The 25,970-nt window shown below is 44.4% G+C and overlaps 2 protein-coding genes and 1 long non-coding RNA gene across 6 annotated transcripts; 1 reads left to right on the top strand and 2 right to left on the bottom strand.

Moving 5' to 3' along the window:
- Positions 1-258: 258 nt before the first annotated feature.
- On the bottom strand, positions 259-12,465 carry OTUD3 (OTU deubiquitinase 3). Of its 2 annotated transcripts, none has more exons than XM_039508824.1 (8): positions 12,212-12,465; positions 11,258-11,406; positions 10,139-10,251; positions 6,229-6,351; positions 5,308-5,433; positions 4,466-4,553; positions 3,457-3,644; positions 259-2,263 (listed from the first exon to the last, which is right to left on the bottom strand). In XM_039508824.1, the coding sequence occupies exons 1-8, from the start codon at positions 12,436-12,438 to the stop codon at positions 2,087-2,089; spliced, it is 1,191 nt and encodes a 396-aa protein (XP_039364758.1). In that variant the 5' UTR covers positions 12,439-12,465; the 3' UTR covers positions 259-2,086. The 2 variants fall into 2 exon arrangements, with proteins under 2 accessions (XP_039364758.1, XP_039364759.1); XM_039508825.1 differs by lacking the exon at positions 12,212-12,465 and adding an exon at positions 11,859-12,037.
- Positions 12,463-24,296, top strand: RNF186 (ring finger protein 186). 3 transcript variants are annotated; one of them, XR_005590315.1, is made up of 3 exons: positions 12,463-12,573; positions 13,076-13,219; positions 22,530-24,296. XR_005590315.1 is itself a non-coding variant. In XM_039508826.1 (2 exons), the coding sequence occupies exon 2, from the start codon at positions 22,663-22,665 to the stop codon at positions 23,530-23,532; it is 870 nt and encodes a 289-aa protein (XP_039364760.1). In that variant the 5' UTR covers positions 13,076-13,219; positions 22,530-22,662; the 3' UTR covers positions 23,533-24,296. The 3 variants fall into 3 exon arrangements, 1 of the variants encoding a protein (XP_039364760.1); XR_005590316.1 differs by lacking the exon at positions 12,463-12,573 and adding an exon at positions 17,333-17,545 and having other exon boundaries at positions 12,932-13,219; XM_039508826.1 differs by lacking the exon at positions 12,463-12,573.
- On the bottom strand, positions 14,242-21,489 carry LOC120387744. The gene is made up of 3 exons (XR_005590317.1): positions 21,383-21,489; positions 18,870-19,015; positions 14,242-15,262 (listed from the first exon to the last, which is right to left on the bottom strand). It is a non-coding gene; the product is annotated as an uncharacterized LOC120387744 (long non-coding RNA).
- Positions 24,297-25,970: the final 1,674 nt, after the last annotated feature.

The raw sequence follows: 25,970 nt of genomic DNA, 5'->3' as shown, positions 1-25,970 counted from the left end.
CCAAATCCTAGTTATACAGCTGACAAACCAGCATTGTCACTTCAGCTCAGATGTTTGTCTAGCCACTTACAGAAAGTGTCTCTCTTACCTATATCAAAACATACTGGGGCTAAGCAAGGAGGCAACCCCTTAGTGACCTGTAGATACAACCTTGCTAAGGCATTTTCCCCACTGTTGTAAATACCTTTTACTTGCTGCTGGTTAAGTAACATGCCCTTTGTCAGATTCACTGCTTTATCCTTTATCCCCCCCACCTCCCCCACCCCCCAGGCTCCCATCTCACTAGCAATCCAAGCAGCAAAGCACAAAGTTGCTAGGTGTTCATAAGCACTTCCGGAGTCTGTGCAACCCATAGCTGAGTGGAAGAATGGCTTCCAAAACCCAGACTGATCGGCCAGTAATGTACCTCTTGACCAGTTAAATGCAGCGTGACATCTCTCTAAGCAAAAGGGCTGCTTTTCATTCTATTCACTACCACCAAGCAGCTTTTTAAACTCCAAGGTTAGCGGTCACAGTTCTACTTTTCTCCTACAACCGTTAATATTGCTAGCATACCAAACAGAGCACCATTTCGTCTAGTGCTTCACATTTTACTGATATACAGTAAGAGGAAACCAAGAACCACTAACTAAGACTTCGGCAATTAAGCCAAAGGGACATTTGTATGTTTCATGTCTACACATGTTCTAGTACCAATGTAGGATGATTAAGACCTCTAGGATCACTTCTCAAAGCTCATCTCAAACATTCTGTTTAGACTTTATTCCGAGTATGGTTTCCTCCCCTCCCCGCAATCCTTCACTTTTTAAAGCTTGATGCCGGTCCAAACACTTGAGTGATGTCCAATGCTTCACACCATCAAATTAATAACTATGGAATTTGGCCCTAGTTTAGGCCAGGCTCCTAATCTTTGTGGAAAGCAGCAAAGGGTTCAGACTCTAGTTATCAATTATACTGTGTGGTGCGTGGTGACCGTATCCCAGAGGAATTTAAGCTAGGAAAAGCTTGATTTAGGAGGAATAAAGCAGGCAGGTCTCCCAGTGCTTCTTGGAAGCTCATTCCCAGGATTTTTGATCCATTGGCTACAAGTACTTAGTTTGGAGATTAGACAGTCAAGTTCCCTTTTTGGACTCTCGCCCTTAATGCTCAGGAACGAGGTGGAGGATGGTCCAAACACCAGCATATCTTTGTTACTATACAATAGAAATCTTACACCTGCTTATGGTAAAAGATCATTTTATTAAACCTCAACAGATTGGGCGAATCCACCTGGCAACCTCGGGAATACATTGGCGTCTCCCTATTATTATTGGAGCAGCGTTGTCAGAAGGGGAACTCAGTTGCCAGCAGATCAGAGCATCTACAGACTTAAGAGTTCACCCGCTCTGTGGAAAAAAATAAGCATAGACCCAACTATCCCCATCTCCCTGCGTATACCTATCTCCTAATAGTTAGCAGCATTTAGCATATGTCTTGGTGCAACAAAAGCAAGAGCAGCTCTGTCTGGACTATAACTTGCTATCAAGTTACAAGTCGGGAGGGAAAGGAATCTAACATGTCTAGTACAGCATTTGGCTGATCAGCTTTGAAAGGGATTTGGGAATTTTGTCCTAATCTATTTTAATAGAGAAAGAAGAGTTCCTGAGTTGGGAGCAGTTAAAATGTTCCTGCACAGTAATTTAAAATAAGAGCTCTTCCATGCTTGAGCTTAGAAAAATGTAGTCAGAGTTAACTTAAGTAATATTGTGACATCTCCAAGCAAAATTCACACAAGGTGCGTGGGGTGATGGATCAAGTTTGAATAGACTCTGTCTCGGGAATAGTAAAAACAAGTGTTGACGTCTTCACTTTGCTTAACCTTGATTGCCCATCCCTCACAAGCTTGGCTGATGTTCTTTAGTGTTACTGAAGAGTTGTTCTTCCCACAGCTGGAGAACCAAAGACAACTTAGCATATGCTAAGAGAACCCCATAGAAACATTGTTTTAAAATAGTGGGGTGCTTGGGAATCTGCTTTGAAGATGGCTTTGTCTGATCAGTCTTATTTGCCATTCGCCTATTCCATCAAAGACCACACAATACATCAGTCATATGTTCAGCGCTGCAAGGGTCTTCACCAGGGTGACTTGTGTATCCGAGTCTGTCTCGCTCCTGTTGTTATCTGCATTGTTACTCCTGTTGGCCAGGACTTTCTGCCGGTGCCTTTCTTCTTGCCGCTTCTTTTTCTCTAGCCGCTGCTGCTCCTTCCTTTGTTTATTGGATACCTTAAAAGGAAGAGAGTCCAACAGTAAATACACCTTCAAACACCCATAGGTAGGGCCCTACCAAATTCACGGTCATGGGATTTTTAAAGTCATAAATTTCATGATTTCAGCTATTTAAATCTGAAATCTCACGGTGTTGTAACTGTAGGGGTCCTGACCCAAAAAGGAGTTGCGGGGTGTCACAAGGTTATTGTAGGGAGGGTTGTGGTACTACTACCCTTACTTCTGCGCTGCTGGTGGTGGTGGTGGCGGTGGCGCTGCCTTCAGAGCTGGGCAGTGACGGCTGCTGGGAGCCCAGTTCTGAAGGCAGAGCTGCCACCAGCAGCAGCGCAGAAGTAAGGAGTCCATGGTATGGTATTGCTACCCTTACTGCTGTGCTGCTGCCGTCAGAGCTGGGCGGCCAGAGAGTGGTGGCTCCTGACTGAGGGCCCAGCTCTGCAGGCAGCAGTAAGGGTGGCAATACCATACCATTCTTTCTTCTGTGCTGCTGCTGGCGGCGGCTCTGCCTTCAGAGCTGGGCTCCCGGCCAACAGCCACCGCTCTATGGCCTCCCAGCTCTGAAGGTGGTGAAGAAGTAAGGGTGTCAATACTACAACCCCCCTAAAATAACCTTGTGATCCCACCTGCAACTTTTTGGATCAGGACTCCCAATATGAGAAACTCCGGTCTCCCCTGTGAAATCTGTATAGCGTAAGGTAAAAGCACACAAAAGACCAGACTTCATGGAGGGAGACCAGATTTCATGGTCCATGACACTTTTCATGGCTGTGAATTTGGCAGGCTCTACCCATAGGCCCTGCTCAACAGACAAAGGAATATCCTGTGTTCTACAGCAAAGGGAGGCAAACAAAATCATATTAAAAGCACGAGGTTACAAAGCAGAGGCCTGAATGTACCCACACAGCCCCTCTCCCAGAATTTGAACATCTTCTTGGTTGAGAAATCAGAGGCCACATGATAGTGTAACATTCTTGTTTTCCATTGTCAGAAGAGCATGGTCTGACACAGATCAGATCGCAGCAGTACAGCTAGCAAATTGAGGGAGTGCATTTCTTGCAGCAATACAGCAAGTTTGTATATATGGGCAAAATGTATATTAATTCCAGGATTAAACCTTAATCAAGGAGTTCACCAGAATGTCAGAGTTCCACTGAACCTACAGCTGACCTGCTCCCAGCCCTCCCGAGGGATACCTTTGGGAAATGTTTTTTGTTGGTTTGATTCTCTTCATCCGGACTAGCCTGTGTCTTGTTGTTTTCTGTTCCATCCTGATGCAATCCCTGATTTCCAAAGATTCTGGTGCCACTTCCATTCTCCTCCCACAAGGCTGAGCTCTGTGACTTCTGACTTTTGGCCTGGGTCTCATATTCCTCTTCAGAATCTATTAAAGGAAGAGATTTCACTCGGACACTGATGCAATCCATCTCTTGGTTACAGAATGTCACTGGGTTCCTAATGGGCTTTCTACAATGTTTTAATTTTGGGGGGGGTGGCATATGCTGCTTAAACTACTTAGCTAGTTATGGGGCTGCTCATGGTAACCAGTTTATGGAGCCTACAGATTTTTTTTGACCCCTCAAATTTCACACCCATTGCAAAGTTCAGAAGAGGACCATATGTACAAGAACGTACTTGATCCTTGTTGCCTTTCAGTAGCAGGCTTTTATTAACTTTGAGGAAGATCTCCTCAGGACCTAAACGTCCCAGGTGAAGGGACACCAGAGGCCTGAGTGCAATAGCAGGTTTAGAATCAATTAGTAAACACTGAAAATCCATTTATTTGAGGGACTGAATGGCATCAGTAATCTGAAGTGGAGCCTTGTAAATGTTATGTCATCGGCACAAACCCAGCGCAGGTCGGTTGCAGCTAGTTGCTCGCTGTCCTAGATGAAATCAGTTGGTGGGCTCACTCGAGTTCCTAGCATAGTCACTGAAACCAGCTTCATAGATGGCACCACACTGGAAGCCTCAGCTGAGACACCAAGCACTGATCGGAGTAGAAGTTTAACCTTATCCCCTCACAGGTGATCCTTTTATGCTAGGGCTGAGGCACCCTGGTGGGACATCTGAGGAGAAGCTTGCTCTGCTACTGCCAGTGCTATCCCTGTCATGTGGTTAAGGAGAGCACCTCTGTCTTCAGTGCCCTCCTGCCAGCATTTTTCAGAAACACAAGAGTTTTTTAAAAATCCTCCATTTACTTACAGATTCTTTTCACTTGGAGAACAGCAAATATTGCAGAATCAATATCGTAGTTCTTCACTTCCAGAATCTGAATGATTAAATCAACATCCTAGCCACAAATAGAGATGTTAATACGTGGGATAGATTTGAACCCCTCAGACTTGTTACACAATTATCTATACATTCTAGCTAAAAGCAAATCTTGTCTGAGAAATTCTTATAAGCTTCCACATTTCTGCTTTTCAGTAGGGCACAGTAAGTGACAAATCTGATTTAAACTCAGCAGCCGAATCCAAAAAACTCAGTTGACTGCACAGTCATGCACACGAGTGCTGATGTGCTAAGGTATAGCCCGCATAATCTAAGTACTTCAGAGTACTAGAGAGTCCCTGCTCTATGTCTGTATGTCCCCGAGGAATATGGAGCCCGATTCTTAGTTGGCCCCTAGGAACTACTATAATACAGATGACAATCTACAGGGACAGTGCAGCTGCTGATTACAGCTGTTTAACAATGATGGCCAAAGTGACTAGGGATTTTGGGTGCTCACCTTATGATACCTTAAAGGGCCTGAATTTCAGAGAATGGATGCTCAGCACTTTCTGAAAATCTGGCACCTTCAAGGGGCCTCAAGCTAGACATGCCAAAAAAAAAAAAATCCTGCCATACACTTCATCTGTAGCTAATGTACCTATATTATGAAGCATATCCCTTGAAAGCCCTGACCAGTGACTTGCAGCTCTGGTGCTGAAACTGCTCAGCAGCATCAGCCCATGAACCATTTGCAGGTCAACTTTCATGTAATAAAAGGTGCCCTTTATTGTGTGCATCACTCCGAAATGAAGACTAGACTAAATACTGACCGAACACCCGGTTGCATTACAGACTTTTTGTACAGCATCTTCCACTTCATTCTCTAACTCCTCTTCAGATTTGTCCTTCTGTGGCTTGATCTTCTCCCTCTTATTGGATTCATTTTTACACAGCATCTGCAGTGACAAGGAAACCATGAAAACTACCAGCCTGGGTCAAATCAGAGTCCCATAGCATATGAAGAGACTGTCATTTCAAGACAGGACAAAGGAAACCTAGTGCTGACCATTGAACTTGGCTAGAGAATTAAATACCTTTGCCTGGGATGTTCTTTATTTAAAAAAAAAAACAAAAACCAACCTCAAACTGGATAATTTTCCATTGTCATTTCCACCGTTGCCTGAGTCTTGCATTATATGGTGAAAAGCTTCTGATGCTATAGGATTATGTATAGCAAGCAGACTTCATAAAAGAAAATTTCAAGTACTGAACCTCATTTAGAAGGTGCATGTTGTACAGCTGCATGCACCGTGACTCCAGGACAGCTCACTCTTACCCTCCATAGTTAATGAGGGACAGTGATGGCTCTAGAGTGAGGCTGTTTCACCTTCAAGTCCCCCCTTGGTTTTTTACATGTTTACAAGGTTCAAGGACATTTGGGCCCTCAGCACTGATCAGAGCCAGGACTAGAATTCAGAAGTTCCCGGATCCCAGTCCTGCAAACGTAGAAACTTTCTCCAACAGCCTGCTAAGTGGACATCACCAACTATAATGACCAAGGGATATTTTGTGTGTCCCCAATGCTCAACACAACACAGTCAATGAGAGGGCGCCACATGCACGCACGCACACACCATCGATGACAATCACTTTTGACATATTCAATCAAATCGAGCTGGCAGAAACTGGAGACCCAGACTCTGGTTTGACGCCCACACCAGACCAGAGGCGCTCGTTCTGTCATCACCGACCTCTGTTTGAAGATGTGCGGGAGTTTCAGAGTTGTCATTTATTCTCCGCACGCTATCGTAGTGCTCTCCATACCGATAGGCAATGTGTAGTTCCCTGGCGTTGCTTTTATCCGTGCCTTGAATCTGAGGAAGATGGAGAGATTCCCAAAAAGGCCTTGGAATTGAATCAACTTTGCATTCTGAAGAGCATCGATTTCCCCCCGCACCCCCAAGCAGTGCTTAAGACTAATACAAAACATTGACCTAGGAAACTATCTAGATAGCTAAGACCTTTAACTAAGGAACATTTAGCCAGTAGTCCAGATGTACCTAAAATAATATCCATAATAAGCAAGCTATAGTGATAGGAAGCCACATCAGCTGCTTGATTCTTATGCCTTTAGAAATGCAGGGCTGGTCAATTTGCTCTTTAATGTTTTCCAGGCCTGCTCTAGTATTAAAGAAAATGAAAGTTTTCATTTGTGCCAGACAAAGTTTAGCAATATCTGTAGAAAACACATCTAGCCTGGGAATTAGCTGCATCTAGGGATGTAACAGCTGCTAGAATAACTCCAGCTCTAAGTATAGGTAGGCACCCAGATATTTTAAGTTACTTAAACTTTTACATAAAAGATGTTTAAGATCCCAGCTCTGAAATGAAATGCAGAGAATTAGATTTATTTTCATAACCGAATATTTGTAAGTCAGCTCCTCCTTTACTTACCTGCCAAACCAGATGACCAGTACCATGAAGAATGCTCACCCCTCCATGTTTCTGAAAGCAACTAAGAGCATTTTCCTGCTCTTCTTTAGACTATATCTGTAGGAGAAGTATATGTCTGTCCTGTTAAGGATTTGAGATCTCAAACAAGTGTCCTCCATTTCTTTCTTTTAACAACTATTCACCAATTCAACAACTTTTCATTTACCTCCCCATTCTCATTCCATTATTTTTAAGTTGGTCAACATGCCAGAAGGCAACAAGATATTTTAAGCTTCGCTAGCTTTACATCTACTTTGTAAGTCAATGGCTACAGATCCTGCCATTCTAAGAGGGCATCCTGATAGGAAAACCTGGACAAACTAACAAAAGGGAAGCTTCCTGCTGACGCACTGGGGCTGTAAATAGAGTTTTGCTACAGCAACTGTGACAATATGCAGAAAGTAATCAAAACTCACTTCTATTCAGGAGAGAGTTAGGGTGCTAATTTGTACTGGAAATAGACCTTGTTAATGAGAGCACCTTAAGCCAAAGGAAAATGGCAAAGACGACATTAGACACAAAGCAAACCCTGTAACTCCATGTGTAATAGGCATCTCAAAAAGCATTTTTTCCAAATAAATCAAGGGGGCTGATCCAAATCCCAATGGTATCAATGGAAAGATGTCCAGTGACTTCACTAGGCTTTGGAGCAGGCCAAAAATGATTGAGAAATAAGTAGAGTGGGAGGTATTAAGCACTTGCTCCACCAGGATTTTTTTCAGGTTGGCTGCTTTGTGCTGAAGGTGGCTCTCTTACAAGTCAACCCCCATCTGGTTCTATTGCTGAGACCAAGGACTCAAGTGAAGCATGGAAAATAAACTCCCCTAAAGACAGTCTCTCTGAGGCACAATGGCAGTTGTAGGGAGAGAGCTACATGGCTGCCCCGAAATACCTGTTCTGTGGTAGGGGACTTCCATCACTAGGGCTGTCAACTAGCACCTTTCATCAGCACTACATTCAGCCACACAAAAGACAAGAAATCTCATCACAAGCCCTATAATAAGGGCACTGAAAATGGTCCATGAACGAGGGAACATTCAGGCAGTAATTGTTGAGATGATGCATGATGTACTGATAAGAGTGAGCATATCAACTTGCACATTCAGCTCAAAACAATAACTTGAGTAACATATCCAGGAACTCCTACATAGTGGTTGCCTCTACATGCTCTGAGAAACCAAGTACAGTAGAACCTCAGAGTTACAAACACCTCGAGAATGGAGGTTGTTCGTAACGCTGAAATGGTCATAATGCTGAACAAAACATTATAGTTCAGTTGTAAACTTTTGAAAGAACATTGACTTAACACAGCTTTGAAACTTTATTACGGAGAAGAACAATACTTTCCTATTGTTTTTTAGTAGTTTATATTTAACACAGCACTGTACTGTATTTGTTTATTTTGTCTCTACTGCTGCCTGATTGTGTACTTCAGTCAACCACATCCCTCATTTGGAACCAGGTCAGTTCATAACTCTGAGGTTCTACCATAGCTGAGCATTATGCTTGCTGGATTCATAACTAGCTAATTTAGCATAGTAGAAGAATGCTTTTTCTTTAGAACGTGTGGGTTAGCTACCTAACTTATGTAGGTTTCAGAGTAGCAGCCGTGTTAATGAGCTGGAGAGCTAAAAGCTCACCCCCACTTTGGGGGCAGGGTTCTCCCCCCCCCCCCAACCCTTAGTAGGGGATCTTCTCGCTGCCACTGTCTGTCCCCTGCCTGTCCCCCAAGCTTCCCTGGGGGGCAGATTCAAATCCCTGAATCTCTACACACAACAAAGCAGCCCCCCCCCCCTCCCTCTCTCTCCTCTCTCTGGAGACAACAACTTGTCTCCACAGAGTGGCGCCTAGCTCCTTCCCCTGAACTAACTTATGTAGGGTCATCTAAACTACAAATACACTTTTCTGGTTCTGAAATCCATTCAATGGTTAATTTACAGCATGGTGGAGTGCATTTAAAATGCCAGCTAGACCTTCCAATTGGTAACAGCTGACTCCACAGTAGACCTAATCTATGCATTTTGTTGTACTATTTGTAAAGGAGGGCTACTCCTTTACATCCACCTCACTAAAGCACAGACACACAGATGAATGATCCAGGACTGAAGAAGCTCATTCACATGCTGCTCCTCTGAATACAGAGGGGGAAGGTTCAGTATGGATTCATTCTTCTGTCATCTCAGACTTTGCCAACCTCCCAAGGGAAACAGTTAACACAGATGCTTGCTGTTGTATTACAGAGGATTGAGGCCAGCTAACAAGCTCTCTCTCAAACATCTCAGTCCCTGCATAGTCCACGTTCTTATGCTGGTGACGTTTACCTGAATGTCACTCAAAATACCGCTGGCAACCATGGCAAGTGCAAACATGCAGTACATGGTACATCCTAACAATTCATTGATTTCAGTAACACAGCAATGTAAAGCTGCAGTAGCTTTCAAGCAGTTTAGCAGTAATTAAATAGGACACATCTTAGGAAATACACAGAGAATTCAAACGGGATCAACCCAACTGATTATTGCACATCCTAGAAGTTCTACATCCATGTAGCTAAACCAATACTGCTTTGGCCAATGCTAGTTTGGCCTGCAGAGTTACTGCAAGAAGTTTACAGTTCTGTCCACTCCATGTCACCCACAAAAGCACTAACTCAGTCTGCACTTCCCCAAAACACCAACTGATGGAGCTTCTCACACACAACAGGCATCCAAGGGCCCCGCCACAACACCGACTCCTACATTCAGCTGACAGCCTTACCACACTTATTTTTAACTCCTAACACATGTCTGCACCCAGAACCTTCCCCAACCGTGACTCAATCTAATATCAAAACAGTCATTCTACACATACGCCTGATCCTCAGGTGATGCAAGTCTCACCTCAATGGAGAGGTCAGTTTACACAAGACGATCTGGCCTGACATGCTTAAGTTTCAGATGTTCAATAGCTGTTTATTGGCCTAAATTATAGTGTCTTATCCCCCTCCTCCTTGCTTACATTTTGGGAGAAACGTTGCAGGGGAGAGGGGGAAGCAAAGAGGCACTCAGCATCATACCAAAACCTAGCCAAGAGTAATTAAAACAAACAAAAAATCAGCAAATTTAACACTATCTGTATTAGTCAGCAGGAAGCCAGGTCAAGGTAGGAAAGTTAAGTGTTGATTCTTACCTGCCACAGAGGGGCATTGAGCTGATGAATAACCACATTCATTTGATTGTTCCTAGCAAATGCCACAATAGCATCATTGCCAGCAAATGTACCAGGCTTCGCCAAATTGGCAACTAAAAAAAAATTCAGAATGGATACAGAAGAGGTTAGAGATTTGGATTTGACACCTACAGAAACACTGGTGGCTAAAGAGAACCACACCTCAGCAACAAGCCTGAAAGACAAATGTGATTATTCATGTTGGAATTTGTACATAAAGATTAAGAGGGTCTTTAATCAACATAGAAAATGCTCCCTTCACATATGTGAGGTTGTCAGCTCAGCGGTAACTCAGAAAGCAGCATGCCATGTACTGAATCACTGAAGCCGCTTCCTGTATCACCTGTGTGTTACTTAGGAGTTTCTCCAGGCTCTTATAGCGAAGTCTAGATAAGACTCTGGTTTTGCTCTTATCTAGAGTTAGCATTTATATAACGTTATGGGGCAAGGCTTCCATTTAATCTGAAGTCCTACTAAAACTAAGCACCTCAGGGTGAGATTTTTCAGAGGAACCCACAGAGTTGGGAGGGCACTCACTCACTGAAATTCAATGGGAGTCAGGCACCTAACTCACTCACAGTGAGTCTACATTGCAATTCTCAACTCAGGTAGACACACATGTGCTAGCTCTGATCAAGCAAGCACATTAAAAACAGCAGTGTGGCCACGAGAGCACAGGCGGCAGCTTGGGCTAGCTGCCTGAGTCCAACCCAGTCCAAGATCCTAGGTACATATGTGGGCAGCTAGCCTAAGCCACCACCCTCGCCACTGCGGCCACATGTACATCTGCCCAACCTGGGAATTACACCTCAGTGCAACAGTGTGGATATACCCCTAGGCTTATTTTGCCTCTCCAAACTGCTCCTATATTTGGACACATACCAAGACCTGTTAGCAGCTCGCGTTCCTGGCCTCCCGCTCTCCCCTAAAGCCTTGTTGGTGGAAAACTCTCGAGTATCTACAAATTGCATCTGAAGAATGAATAGCTACTCTAAGGTAGCTTTGGGCTAGGGTGAGAGGTTTGGCTAGGGGATTAATTACACAATAACTCCTTCTGCCAGCATCCCACAGTTTCCATACCATGTCTCTCAAAGGGAACATCATCCTCAACAAAAGGTTCAAAATCCTCCCTCTGCTTTATCATGTAATCCACTGTTTCCTGGCGGTATTTGAGGTGGTTTCTGGAGTGCCCCTCAAGCTGGTCACCAAGGGCCCGGAACAAACAGTTGCTGTAGAAAGACAACACTTCAAATAAGTCTGTCTGACATGTATTTAATACTGGTGATTAATGCTGAAGTCTGTGATTTACAGCTAGGAACAGTGCAGTCATGGCAGCAGGAAAATAAGCTTCCCTGCATGTCAGGCCTGTAGTGAGATGCTCACTTACTACTCAGCATCTCTGCTGCAACGGAAAGTGTTTACCTACTAGTAGCAACAGTGTACAGCTTTTAGTGAAATAGACACCCATCCACTAAGAACAAGATAGAAAACCATTGACGAGTCTCTCACGGGCCAACAACTGTCCTTGAAATCAGGGGGATTTGGGCACCTAATCAAGGGGATAGAATGTGACCCCTTAGTTCTACAAGCAGCCTACGCCCACCCTCCCTCAATCCTCAGCCTCTATACGAGCTGTATTAACACTTCTACAAGGCTGCAGAATCGAAGCAAGTCCAAGTACTTTTCAGTGGGGTTTGTGGAGAGCACAGGAACCAGGAGCTCCACGTTGAGGCACATGGGCGGCAGGAGTGCCTGGGGAGGAGCTGAGGGCAAAGGGGGCTGTGAGCCCGGATCAGGGAAGCCAGAGGAGCTGGGCGGTTGGGTCAGGCCGCCCAGGGACAGGTGAGTGGTTTGGGGGCTGGAGCTGGGTCAAGGGGGGAGGCTGCGCGCACAGGACATCCCCAGGGCGTGTGCCCAGCCAGGGGGCGGGGCTGGGTGCCCGGCAGGGGGCGTGGCACTGGCGGGAGGAAGGGAGGGGGGCGTAGTGCTGGAGGGGGCCCGGCAGGGGGCGTGGCCTCGCCTCCGCGCGCTCACCCGTCGCCCGGCACCTCGCGCAGCTTGAGGCCCAGCGGCTGCAGCTGGTTGCCGAAGCTAACGAACTCCTGGGCCGCGGCACCGCCGCCGTCCTCCTCCGCGGGGGCCCGGTTCCTGCGCTCCTTGCCCAGCGCCCGGCGGGCCGCCCGCTCGTCCCGCTTCCGCTCCAGTTCCGCCTTCTTGCCCCCACCACCGGCCCGCGCCTTGGCCGCCTGCCTGCGGGACATGACCCGGCTACTGCCCCAAGCCCCCAACGCTACCTGCCCCGCTACGCCGGCCGCTGTGCGTACTGCGCCTGCGCTGGAACGCCGCCGCCCTGGCCGGCTTCTTTCCGCCGCTGTCACGTGACCGCCTTTCTACCGGTAGGACCATAGAGAGTGCCCAAGAGGGGCCAGAGCGGCTCTTACCCAACCGTTGTCAGTGGGGTCCGCCATCTTGAAAGCTGACCCGGGAGACAGGACAGGAGGCTGAGTTTGGGGGAAGGGGAGAGGCTGAGCCCGGTGCAGAGGGGGGAACTAGGGAAAGGGGAGGATAAGCCTCAGAGATCAAGGGGAGCCTCCTTGGGGGTAGGAGGTGGAGAAACTGGGCCTGGGGGAATGTGGGGAGAGGAGGGCTGAACTTGGGAAAGGAGGAAGGGAAATGTGAGCCTGGGTTGGGGGAGAAAGGGGGACTGAGCCTGATTGGTGTGACAAGAGTGGCAGGATGAAGTTGTGCAGAGAGGAAGGAGTGAGGAGATGCTGAGCCTGGTTGGGGCAGGGGTGGGAAAGAGAATGGGAGGCAGAATAATTCAATATAAATTATTCCTTACTTCTTTATCTTCTTGAAGGAAATAATTTCAAATCCACTCTCTTCTTTCACTCTTAGTCGCTACTGGGTCTCTTTTCACAGGAGTCCATCTGCCTGGCTAGACTGTAGATAAGGACTCTTGATGCACGCCTCTGTCCACCGCACCTCCCTTTGCTGCTCTAGATATCCATAGTTGCCACCTGCTTTGATACCTTTCCTCAGGTGGGTGTTGGAGTTCTTCCCCTCCTGATCTCCTTTTGCGATTATGATCATATAGACTGAACCACTTTGCAGACCTGGCTATCAGCCTCTATTTCATCCCTAAAATATTGCCACAAAGCATAGTTTGATAGAATAACAGATTCATGAAATCCATATGAGAGAGAGATTTGAATGCAAACTGTCCATGAGATGGCAGCAGAATAACACAGTTTGTGGTGTGATCCCATGATATAGGGATGTTAAGAGTTAGATCCTGGGTGTGAAATTAGAGTTGTGAATTAGCTGAGTTGGTATGGAGGTAAATACAAAGTCCCACATTAAGAATTTTATTTCTGCCAATAAAATGCTGTTTGTTGTCATCATGTTCAGCGAGCGGCTTATTTCAGTGAGCTGTGAATCAGGCCCTTAATGCAGCATCAGCATTAGTTAATAACAATGGAACACTGCATTTTAGGACCTGCTTTTTCAAGTAGCAATTTTACACATGAACTCCCAAAACATGTGCAAAAGTTGGGTAAATATGAAATTGTACCTTGAAAATCCCTTCTTATATGTTTTACAAATATTAACTAAATTTCACAGTACCCCCTAGGGCATGAGTATTTATTAAGCACACAGAGTTAGCATCATTTTGGTGGCATTTGTTTTGATATACATTACCCAGTCAACATTAAAAAAATCTAGCTAGAACTCTCATGTGCAATTTAGTTGCAATATCCAGAGTGTATACTAGAGTATGAAGCCATGGACTTGGAAACCTAACAGTCCAATTCAGCATTTTCCTGTGTCCATGAGCCAGTTGGTATTAATGATTTTTTTTTTAGTTTTTTTTTTTTTTTTTTAATTTGCACAGCTGAGCCTGGGGATGCACAGCTGTGGCAGGGAAGCATCCTTCTTCCCTTTCCTAGTGAACAAGCAGATATTCACTCTTGTATTTAGATATACTATATGGGCCAAAGGTGTTAACCTATTCACTGACCCACATAAAAGTGTTAAACAAGATCCAGAGTTTGAGCTAGAGACCTCAGCCTGCTTAATACAGTGGCAACCACACTATAAAATTCAGACCAAGCACTAGGAATTTATTGATTGAAACACACAAAAGGAAAAGAATCAAAACAAGGTAAAGAGCACTGATACGGAAATTGATTGTGCGAAACAAACTTAAAACCTATCAAAGTCCTTTATAGTGGATATTTGTTGAAGTCTCTTATTCTGTCAAAGAGTCATTCTTGGTGTGGGAGAAAGGACTAATTCTGTTGTTCAATTCTGAATTGAAAATAATAGTCACTTTTTTGTGCCTTCGACAAAAAAGACAGACACAGAAGGGAGAGAAGCGATAGAATAGTGAAGATGGGGAAAATATTGCTTTTGTGATGTTCTCAGGATACAAGGCAGTTGGTCAGTCATGGAGGGATGCTTTGGGCTGGCAGTTGGCACAACAGCTCTTAATTTGGACTTCGGCTCACCTCCCTGGTCAGGGACATCATCTTGTTGGTCTGGTCAAGTCCCTCTCATTCACTGATCCTTCTCAGGCTGGGTAGAGCTGGATGGGCCATCTTGTCTCACTATGCTGGTGTGATGCATTACAGCTGATTTCAGGATCAGGTGAAAACTTGAGAGAAAGAGAGAGAGGACAGTAGGAAAATGGGGAGCAGAAAGGAGCACATGAGGATCTCACATGTATCACATGGGGGTCATCACTGACGGGCGGGGATACTTGAGCTTCATTACTCCAAGGTCTGGTGTCACGGCAACAACCCTTTCACCACAGCCATGCTGATGGTAAAAGTTCTTGTTGTGTTCTCCCCCAGAGTCTCTTAAAGGGCCCAAACAGGCAATGGGTGGAATAATCCATCCTCACTTTATTCTGTCCAGTAGTTAGGCCTATTTTCCAACACTTCAGTTTGGTTCCTTGATTTCCAATCCTCTGCTCCTCTTGTTTCCCAGTCATCATCTTAACACAGTCCTCGAGTGGTATAATTTGGCCCTTTCTGTTTAAATCAATTCAGTCTTTCTGTCTCCACCTTTTCTTAAACAGTTCTGTATAACAAATCATTGTGACAGTTCATGAACCTCTACCCATTTTTCACCAGTTGAGTTTACAGTTAGGATAAATGTCTAGGCCCAGTTATCACAATATCAACAAAGTGCAGACTCCTCTCCGACTAGTGAAGCCTGCCCCTAAGAGTTTTTTGTTTTGTTATCGATTTCCACCCCACGCACACACTTTGGAGGGCCCTGCTCGGAGCCAATGTCCTCCCAGCAAACAAACCTGCATTCTTGTGATCCCACCAACCTTTAGCTTCCATAGATCTGCTCCCCAGTCTACACTCCATATTAGCTGCTGACATCGTAGACCTCTCGTGACAAGCACCCTATTGTTCTGCCCATTTGTGAAGCCTTGCTGCTCCCCAATGTGCTATGTGGGTTGCTGTTGTCTGCCTGGACCCTCGGATGTCTTATTCCTCACAGGACCACAGAAACCTGTGATTAGCTCTGCAAGTGTTCCCCCTTCAGAGAGGCTCAAGAGGGGAGGTTCAGCAGCAAAAGTCCTTTGAGTGAAAGATGGGAGGCTGGATTTTATTAACTCATGGTCGTTGTCCATTGTGATCCTTGCCTGAGAGATCATTCTTATAAGCCTTGCCCATTCTCTAAAACTTCCTCCCAAAATTAGGAAGTGGGCCAGAAATACCAGAACAATGATTATGTCTCTTGCCAGAATCCCAAAGGTCACAGAGGGTGGATTTCTCTGTTACCATAGAAAACTATAACTCCAAGAAGCTTTCTCAGCTAGAAAACTAGCTCTCTTTTCCGGAAGAGGGTTTGATAAAGAAAGCTTCCTGTAGTTTGACATCTAACTCTCCATGGATCATCTTGAACTGCACCACAAAATTCAAACTACAGAGTACAGTATGTGAAAGCAGAGGCTTTTTATGGCATCTCTAGAGCTTTTATAATCCTTGTTAGGAACTGTGAGCGACAAAGGCATGATTTTTGATAGACAATCTACCTTATCATGCTGTAAAATTCTCAGTGGAGTTCCCCAGGCAGTATTGATGGCTGCTGTGCAGCCTTTAATGCTGTAGAAAAGGTCAAGGAGATGATAAAAACACAAGGACAAAGGAGCAGGCCAAGCCACAGCTCAGTCCCCAAGATTCTCCCACTTAGGGGGCCAGAGAGAAACTTGCTACTTTTTTATTCTATTTAGTTCCTGATGAATATTCATTTACATCAAGCTCTCCAGATCCTCTTTTCTCTTTCTTGCTTCCTTTCCTTTCTTTGTCTAATTCCCTCTCCTTCCACTCCTCTCCTTTGTTTCTGTCCCTTTAACCACACTTCCACACCCCCCCCCAGATAATGCTCTACTTTGCCATTCTCCATGGGCCTGATCTGAAATTCACTGAAGTCAAGAGGACTCCCATTGACTTCACTGGGCTTTGGATCAGGCCCCCAAAGGCCTCCTTCACTCTCCTCTTCCAGCTCTCTTCTAGAAGTGAATTTTTCACACACAACATTTTTTTTTGGCAGATTCGGGACAACTAAAACATTTCACCAGTTTGTGTTGAAATGAAAAAAAAATCAGAAATATCAAAAGAACCATGTCAACATTATCAAAATGAAACATTTGGGGGGGCTACAGTCACAAGGGAATTTGGCATCAATCACAAAAACACAGGAGATGGAGTTGCTCCTGGTAACCTCTAGCCTAGTGAGTAGGGTACTCACCAGGGACATGGGAGACCTGTAGAAGGCCCCCCACCACCATATTTTCCTTCTTCTCTGGTTGTTGTGAATGTGGTCTCTTATTTCCTGTGCTTTTATTAAAAATACCTAAACCAAATGTTTTCTGATTTGATTCACTGAAAATCTCCCCCTCCCCCCCAAAATGGGTTGGGTTTGAACTGAACAATTTTATTTATTTTTCAGAATTGGCTGTGAACCAAACAATCAGTTATTCACACAACTCTGTCCCCTTCTCTCCATTCCTTTATCTACCCCTTTTTGCTCATTCTACCTCAGGGATAAATGGCCATCAGGGTTGAGGGGGTTGATTTCTTTATGCTTTTCCTGGTTGAAAAAATATGGCCTCCGTTCTCATCTAATCAACAGAACCTCTAACCCTGTACTCTGGGTATTGACCCTGCACAGCAAGCTTTACTTTACGGGAAAGTATGATGGCATTCTGCAGAAATAGCCTCAATACAGTTTACATGATAGCTGTGATATTGCAAGGTCTGGGGCTATTACTGTACAATAGTGTGATGTAAGTGGTGAGTTCAACTCCTGGTATGGCGCTTGAAAGGATGATCTTTTGGCCCACAGGTAAGACAAGGGAATGGGCTGGTAGGGGTGCAGCATTTTGGGGGTGAACCCAGAGTGTGGTGGTGAAGTATGAAAGGCAGGGGGGACCCTCATCTGTTATGTTTACCATAGTGAATTAGAGTGATCAGGACTTCTTTCACTCTGTTGAGAGCAAACAGAACTCCCACTGCACTCCGACCATAAAATATCCTTCCCACCCTTGTCAGTGACAACTGGTTCAAAGACCATCTGGCCATCCACTACCAGTGCAATTATGTGCTGTCCCTACATCAATAACTCACGTTCAATTTATTTATCACCCCTGGACTCTGCACTGTATTTATTGCCCTGTTTTCTTATTAGAACTATGATGACCTTAGCAGGATTTGCCTGATATTTTCAGGACTGCTGCATTCCAGATGAATTGACAGCTAATTAATTTCTAGTTCCCTTTGTCTGGGAAGTTGATTGAAGTGACATTGTCTGATGGCCCCCCGGGAAATGCTCAGAATGGTAGAAAAGGACATTGAGGCAGAAAAAGTGAGTCGATTCCCTTGGAATGAGCATTACAAATATGCTGCCTAAGCTCAGCCATGTATTCCTGCCCCCGAGCAGGACTGACGGGGCAAGCTAAGGTTGCCACTTGTGACTGTGTGTAAAACTGGGCCTAGCTCCCGTGAAAGTGAGCCAAATCCAGCCAGTGAAAGGGGGCTGGGCTACACCTGTGCCTATAAAGGACTGCCGGAGGGCAGGAAATACTAGAAGTGGGAAGCTGCCAGGAACAAGGGCACCAGAAACCCCTGCGAGGGGTGACCTTGAAGCCTGAGAGCAAAGGAGTGAGTTAAAAGCCTGGTTGCTGTTACTTTATTTCATAGAATCATAAAAGATTAAGGTTGGAAGGGACCTCAGAAGGTCATCTAGTCCAACCCCCTGCTCAAAGCAGGACCAATCCCCAGACAGATTTTTACCCCAGTTCCTTAAATGGCCCCCTTAAGGATTGAACTCACAACCCTGGGTTTAGCAGGCCAGTGCTCAAACCACTGAGCTATCCCTCCCCCCACTTTGCCTGTGTTAAGAGAATAAACCCTTTTAAAGAAGACAGGGTGTGGTAGCAAGTGTTTGGAAACTAGGGAAAAGCCCTGCAACACTGTGTCTCTGTGGATTTTCAGGTCTCGTCTAGCAAGTTGAATGAGTCTGATGGAGTGTGGCTTTATTTCTGTGCTGAGCTCCATCATCAATACCCTCTTTTTCTTTGTCAGTGTAACAAATTCCTTGGCTTTTAAGGGTAGCCTAAAGGTCCAGCCATAACAACAAACAAGACCTGGGACTGTCTGGAATCCAGTACCTGGGGTGTCTCACGATAGCCTCAGTAACTCATGCCCTAGTTTCACCACTCCCATCTTTCCACCAGTAGGATCAAAGGGGTGTGTCCCATGCTTCTGGGGGCTTTGTGAGATTATTATTGTTTGGGATCCCCCAATCTCCAGTAGCCTAGGAGAAAAAAGAAAAGAATTGTGCTGCACTCTCTTCTCACTTACTCTGCTGAAAATCAGGAGTAACTCCATTGAAGTCAGTGGAGTTACACGAGTGTAAAATTGGTGTATGGGGAAAAGAGAATCCGTTCTAATGTCTGTCCGTCCGTAAATATCTCTATTTCCTCTTTTTTTCCTGCATTGCTATGTTGTAAGTTGCATTAAAAGTCTGAAGGTGACTTTATATTCACTGAAGCTTGCTGCTTTATTCATATTTACTGTGGGTGACAGGCAACGCATCAAGAGTCTCTGCATCTGAACAGACTTTACAAACTGACTTTTGATCAGCATTGCTGGGGTGGCAGATGGAAGGTGCTTACATGTCCCTGGTAGCCATTTTACACTAAGGCTGCTGCTTAAAACAGAAAATAAACTGTGGGGTATTTTGAGGAATCAGCACAACTGTTTACTCTCTTCACTCAAAAAAAATATTTTTTCAAAACATATCTGTTTCCAAGATCTGGGGAACATGTTAGGTCTGAGGAAAGGTGTGATCATTCTCCTATCCTAAAGTTAGAACAGTTGAAATGTATCATGAACAGTAGAAGCAGCTCAGGGGACTATCAATAGGGCCCTACCAAATTCACGGTCCATTTTGGTCAATTTCACAGTCACAGGATTTTTAAAATTGTAAATTTCATGATTTCAGCTATTTAAATCTGAAACTTCATGGTGTTGTAATTGTAGGGGTCCTGACCCAAAAATGAGTTGGGGGGTGTGTGTCACAAGATTATTGTAGGGGGGTCACGGTATTGCCACCCTTACTTCTGCGCTGTTACCTGCAGAGCTGGGCCCTTGGCCTGCAGCCGCCACTCTCTGGGGCGCCCAGCTCTGAAGGCAGCAGCGCAGAAGTAAGAGTGGCATAGTATGGTGTTGCCACCCTTGCTTCTGCTGGCGGGGCACTGCCTTCGGAGCTGGGGTCTCCAGCCACTCAGCTCTGAAGGCAGCGCAGAAGTAAGGGTGGCAATACTGTGTCCCCCTACAATAACTTTATGATTTCCCCCCCCCATGACCCTCTTTTGGGTCGGAACCCTCAGTTTGAGAAATGCTGGTGTCTCCCGTGAAATCTTTATAGTATAGGGTAAAAGTACACAAAAGACCAGATTTCACGGGGGAGACCAGATTTCACGGTCCCTGATGTGTTTTTCACAGTGGTAATTTGGTAGGGCCCTAATATCAATATTCTCTCATTGGACACCAGGCTTGTGAAGTTGTGAGCTTGGTTATGGTATTTGATGCCCCACAGCAATCCTGTCCATTGACTTCCCCTGCTTGCTATAAGGAAATCTCACAAGAAGAAACATTCCACAGAAATGCTTTTTTGTATGCAGATGAAGAGAGACAAAGACTAAGGATACCAAGTGATTACAAATGGTTAAAGAAACAGTAATAGTATTAAATATTTACCGTACCATAGTCCTATTCTCAGATAAGTGAGTGCAACGTGCAGGGAAGTCATTTGCAGTTGCACCCATGTAGCAAAGGGCATAACTTGGCCAAAAGTTCTTTCCAAACGTTGGGGCAGATCCTTCAATCCCTCTGCAAACACAACTCCCGTACACTGCACTGAGAGTTCAAGCATGGAAGCTTCTGGGATCAGGCCTGTTAAATAGGTGGTTTTTAATCCCATTTAACAGGTCTGAGAAGAGAGCTCAGGAGTGCCTACCATGCTGCCTCACTTAAGGCTATGTTGTGCTTTTAGGCCTAGCCAGGAGCAAGGGTTAGCATGTAAATTGCATCACATGGGAGGCATTGCTCCCCTGAGAAGCAGTGCCTTTCTTGCTTACCCCTTGCTCCAGGCAGTTGTAATCTGATGCTGGCCTACATCAGCTAAAAATTATAATGTCCCCATGTTACCTCAACTGTTCTGGTTGGTGTGTTGTAGGAGCCAAGACTCCACTCTTCACAGCCCAATTTCCACTGCCTAAGCAGGTGGTGAAAGGTGGGCTGCAAAGACAGGAACACGTGAGCATGCAGTGCCTATATCTTCCTGTGCACCAGGACTCAAGATGCATGTAGCCTTTGCAGGGGGTTGTGGGAGGTACAACCCAGCTTGAAGGACTCGCAGTTTGAAGGACTCACAGGCTTCTTGTTCTAAAATGAACTAATTGGTATCCATGGGTATTAACGAATCACTAACAGACCACCTAGCTACCCATTATCATTGATTAGTTCAGGTAAAGATTACAGGAGAGGTGGCTTTTACCACCAATAAAGAAATGTGTACAATATATAGGAACTGCAAAGCTCTAGAAATCAGAGGGAGTAGAGAGTAAACCCATAGCATAGGGGCTAATTAATGACAATGAAAGAGCGCATGGCTTACTGTGTTTGTTTGGAGGGTGAGTAACTCTTCAGTCTCAGCGTCCAGGCCTCCTCTCCAGCCACTTTTTTTGGGGCAGGGTTTGTTTCAGAACTGAACTTGTCTGGGCTGGTGTTTCTAATCAATCACCATTTCTGACTTTCATTTTCATTCCCCACCGCAAGCTCATCTGGAAGAGGTGTGGATTTAAAGCTGTTATAGGTCCCACTGGCAGGATCACCTTGGCATATTCACATACCCCGGTAGTGGCATGTGTTGTTTTTTCTGTAGCACTTGTCTGTCTAGGTTTCAGTATCCATTTCCCATCACACACAAGGGAGCTGGGTATTTGTTTAATGTGGGCCAGCAGATTCAGTTATTCTGGTTTTTCGAACAATTGACTGAGACTGTTCAAATTCTAGGACCTGATTCTGGGGAACTGACAGTCTAAATGCGGGAGAGACACGGTGGGCAAGGTAATATCTTTATTGGACCAACTTATGTTGGTAAGAGAGACAAGCTTTCGAGTTTATACAGAGCTCTTCATCAGGTCTGGGAAACTATTAGTTAGTATTGTGTAAGCGTGAAAGGTCGTCTCTCTCCCCAACAGAAGTTAGTCCAATAACAGATATAACCTCACCCACCTTGTCTCTCTAATATCCTGGGACTGATACAGCTACAACAACACTGCATTATTTTAATGTGTAACTTTGGAAGCACATGTAGAATCAGGCCCATCATTTTCACTTTTCCCTGTACCTGCTCTTCTCCCGTGGAACTCCTCTGACTTAAATAGAGATTCTCCTGATTCTTGCTAGTGTCAGAGCGGTCTATCCACAAGACTGCACTACCTAATATCACTAATAATGCCATCAATCTAATAACACAATTCCTCCAACTCTGTCTCAGTCCAACATAGTGGCATTTGAGAACTAATTGAAATTGTTTTAAAAAAAACCAAGTACTGCTTTTATGATTATAGTGGTTCTATTGCCATAGTCTGACCACCTTAGCAAGACTAGTTTGTCATTTCAATTTTATTAATGCCACAAGGTCTGCTTCTTGGAGAGGAATTGCTCTGTGATGTTATCAGGCATTATAAAATATCTTAGCCGTTAAGTTACTGATTAACACAGATTCCCGCCTTATAAAAACGTCATTGTTGTCATAGAGTACGAGGTGCCTGAAGCCAACGGTCACTATTCAAACACACAATAACAGGACTAAAACACTGTATAAAGAGAGCCACAGAATCAGCAAACACTTTAACTGAGCAAAGCAAAACTGCACCAAGATCTCGCTCCATGGAGGGATCGACTGACAAGCTACACATAGAAAATGAATCAAGTTCTCCTGGACCATCAGCTGCAGACATGGACAGACTGGGATCCACTAAAGAAGAAGCTGCAGACAATGATTGTCCAGGCTCCTCTTCACCAATAGCCACAGAACTGAACAATCCAGATGCCTCTAAACCACCAACTTCAGAAATGAGCTGTCCAAACTCAATTAAGCCTCCAGTGACAGTAATGGACTCTCCAGACTCCTGTAAAGTATTAGTTTCAGAGATGGACCACCGACGTTCATCCAAAGCATCAATAGCAGATATGGACTGCCTAATCTGCTTCAACAGGTATAACGTTTACAGGAGACCTAAGCTCCTGGCTTGCCAACATGCCTTCTGTGAAGTCTGCCTCAAGCTCATCCTTCAGAATGAGGACAATACCTGGATGATCATCTGCCCTCTGTGCAGAAAACCCACTGTTGTGTTTGGAGGGCTTATCCGTACCCTTCTTGATAAAGAAGATATTGTAGTTCGTTTGGAAAGCCCTTGTCCAAATGCTGAGATACCCCTCTCTCCTGAAGGGCTACCTGGCACTGGTGGTACTCAATCCAGCCATGCCACTGTCTGTGAAAACCAGGACATTCCCAGTATCAATCAAACAGCTGTCCAAAGACTTGTGTTGCTCTTGCTGCTCATGGTGATCCTGATCATCCTCGTACTCCCATTTGTGTACACTGGACTGATTAAATGGGTCCTCTGCCTTGTGCTTATATTGGGGTTGATCATGTCTTTGGTGCTTTGCTGCAACCCTAACTTCAACGGCAGCTCTTTGAGGATTTCAGTTCCCTTCTTCCACAAGAAAGAGAGCCACGTTGTATCCATTGCCTGAAAAGACTGATGTGTATTATAGAGACAGTGGACTGGCATTATTTGCAAGTTGCCAAATGGGAAACAATGGCTGGTCATTACAATGTAGATCTTTAGGAACCACTGTTCTTAGAATAAATTCAAAACACATCCTGAAAGTATCCCGGTAAGGAGTAGCCACAACACACACTATTGCTTAGTTTTATTATCTGACCTAGTGAAATATTTGTATTTAATATTTTTGATATGTGAGATACAATTAGTAAGGATTTTCCTTGTTTGGGTTTGGTTTTGTTCTGGCGCATTGCATTTTGACTCGTACTGCAGAATGTTTATTATATGAAATGCTTATCAGCTGGCTTCCTGAGAAGACCAGTATAACATCTGCCAGTGTGTTTGTAGATACCCTTCTTAGCTTGTGTATATTTGTTCTTGGTAGAGAGTCCTGGGATAAAGTTAAAAACAACCATAAAGACAATGCTCTTGGTGGGCACATTGAGTCTGTTTTTTAAGGGTATGTAGAATTTCTCGACAGCCCTTGATGGAGACTCTCTCCTGTGTTCTTTACCAAGCAAATGGTTGCACTTATTTGAACAAAGAACACTAACCTGACTCTGAATTTCTCACTATTCAGTCTTATGCCTTCGCCACCTCTGCTCTTGCCCTCTTCACATAAAGTCTAGAGTATGACATTGTACTCTGAGATGTGTGGTTCCTTGTGCAGGGATCAAAGAGAAGGAACTTGTTAATCACTAAAACACACCTTGTGGTATTTCTGTATGCAATGTGTCCATTAAAGTTTAATAACATTAATTGCTCTTTGACTTCTGTGTCTCATTAGGTTTCAGACATAAATTAGCTGTCAGAACATTTCAGAGCTCTCTTCCTGAAGGGAACTGGAGCTGATAAAGCACCTAAGAAATGTAGTGAAATAAGAATCAGCAATTAAAGCTGAGAGATTATGAGCTACCTCCATTGGTGCGGGGCAAACAGTAATTGAACTGATATGCAGAAAAGACAGTATAACCCAACTAAAATTATTGGTCTGTATTAAACTGAGGGAACTAAAGTTTTCACTAACCAGTTATATTTTTGGGAAGACTTCCACTGATGTCAGTGGGCTTTGGATCAGGCCCCTGGTAACTATTAATAATCATTAAGGTCAAAACACTAAGAAGGCAAACTGAAGTACTCTACCTGTGAATGTCTCTGATGGACAGACAGATGAGTGAGACAGACTGACTAAAATAGATGATGCCCTTTTAAAGGCATCAGCCTTGCCAGTACTGTTCTCCTCTGGAATAAGACACACATCTTTCTTCTGGCTTAAACTCTTTGAAGACCATAAAATCTCTGGGTCCTCCTATATATTTGCGCACTACTTTAATAATAATCCCAAAAGGAATGGTAGTCTCCACTGACACTAAGAAACACATCTGTAGATTTGGGGCCCAAGTGTTAACTATTTGTGTAGATGCTGAATATCCATTTAGTGGGAATAGAAATAGAAACCTTTCTTGTGCTTTGAAGGTTAGAAAGCGGGTTGAATAGTAAGAGACTGACAGCCCTGGAGAATGTTGTTCTTTATGGATCCACAGAGCATGATCGCAGGCAGAGGCAGTAAAGGTTTCCCTCCCACTGCCTCGTGTCAATATTCTTCAAGCCTGACTTGAAGGGCATAGAGATCTATCGGATAAGGGGTAGTTCCGCTTAGATGTCTCTTCAGTCCTTGAGAAGACTGCTGACAATGGGTCTGAACACAAGCCCATTGAAGGGAATGGGAATCTTTTAACTAATTTCAATGGGAGGTGGATTGGGCCCTAGGAACTTGACTCATTTCACAAACGCTGCTAAATCGCACCTGGAGAAATGTGAAAATAAATATTTGCAACAGTGAACAACTAGGTTTTTAGAGCGAAGGACAATCTTTCTATTCATACTGTACAAGATAATAGGACTCTCTTGCACTCATTATTTATCATACCAATTTTTTCCCTTTTTAGGAGAATTTCAGCTCTTCCTAGTTAGAATGCCTGAGAATTTTTTGCTCTTCCTAGCTTTCAGTCTCTCTTGTTTCTGAATTAGCATAATGATTAGGCAACAGGCTTCAGAAGCCTGACAGGGAGAGAGGTTATTAATGAGAAAAGTGTTGAGGTGGTAATAATAAGGTGTAAATTACATGCAGAATAAATATCTTGCAACTGTGACTTCAGAACTCGAATCCCATCAAGAGATTCTAAGGGCATGATAAGACCTGACAGTTAAGTTTAAGTAGTTTCTGTAGGCAGCAGCATTTTGAGCCTGAAAATTCAAATTTGCCTGGTTGATCTTTCATGTAATTATCCACTCTTCTCCCATCTTCTAGTTCTTCTTTCCTCCTGCTGCTTATCCCACCAGAAGACGAGCCAAATGTGCTGTAACCATCTTGGAGCTGATCTACAGCTCATATAAATAAATGTG

This window comes from Mauremys reevesii, linkage group 21, assembly GCF_016161935.1.
Source record: "Mauremys reevesii isolate NIE-2019 linkage group 21, ASM1616193v1, whole genome shotgun sequence".
NCBI classification, from domain to species: domain Eukaryota; kingdom Metazoa; phylum Chordata; order Testudines; family Geoemydidae; genus Mauremys; species Mauremys reevesii.
This window is presented reverse-complemented; position numbering and strand designations above follow the sequence as displayed.

Coding starts and splice junctions, on each gene's coding strand:
- OTUD3 (XM_039508824.1), bottom strand. CDS start 12,438: ATGTCCCGCAGGCAGGCGGCCAAGGCGCGGGCCGGTGGTGGGGGCAAG. Junction 10,252..11,257: donor TGTTCCCTTTGAGAGACATG/GTATGGAAACTG, acceptor ATTTTTTTTTAG/TTGCCAATTTGGCGAAGCCT. Junction 5,434..6,228: donor CCGCACATCTTCAAACAGAG/GTCGGTGATGAC, acceptor TTGTCACTGCAG/ATGCTGTGTAAAAATGAATC.
- RNF186 (XM_039508826.1), top strand. CDS start 22,663: ATGGAGGGATCGACTGACAAGCTACACATAGAAAATGAATCAAGTTCT.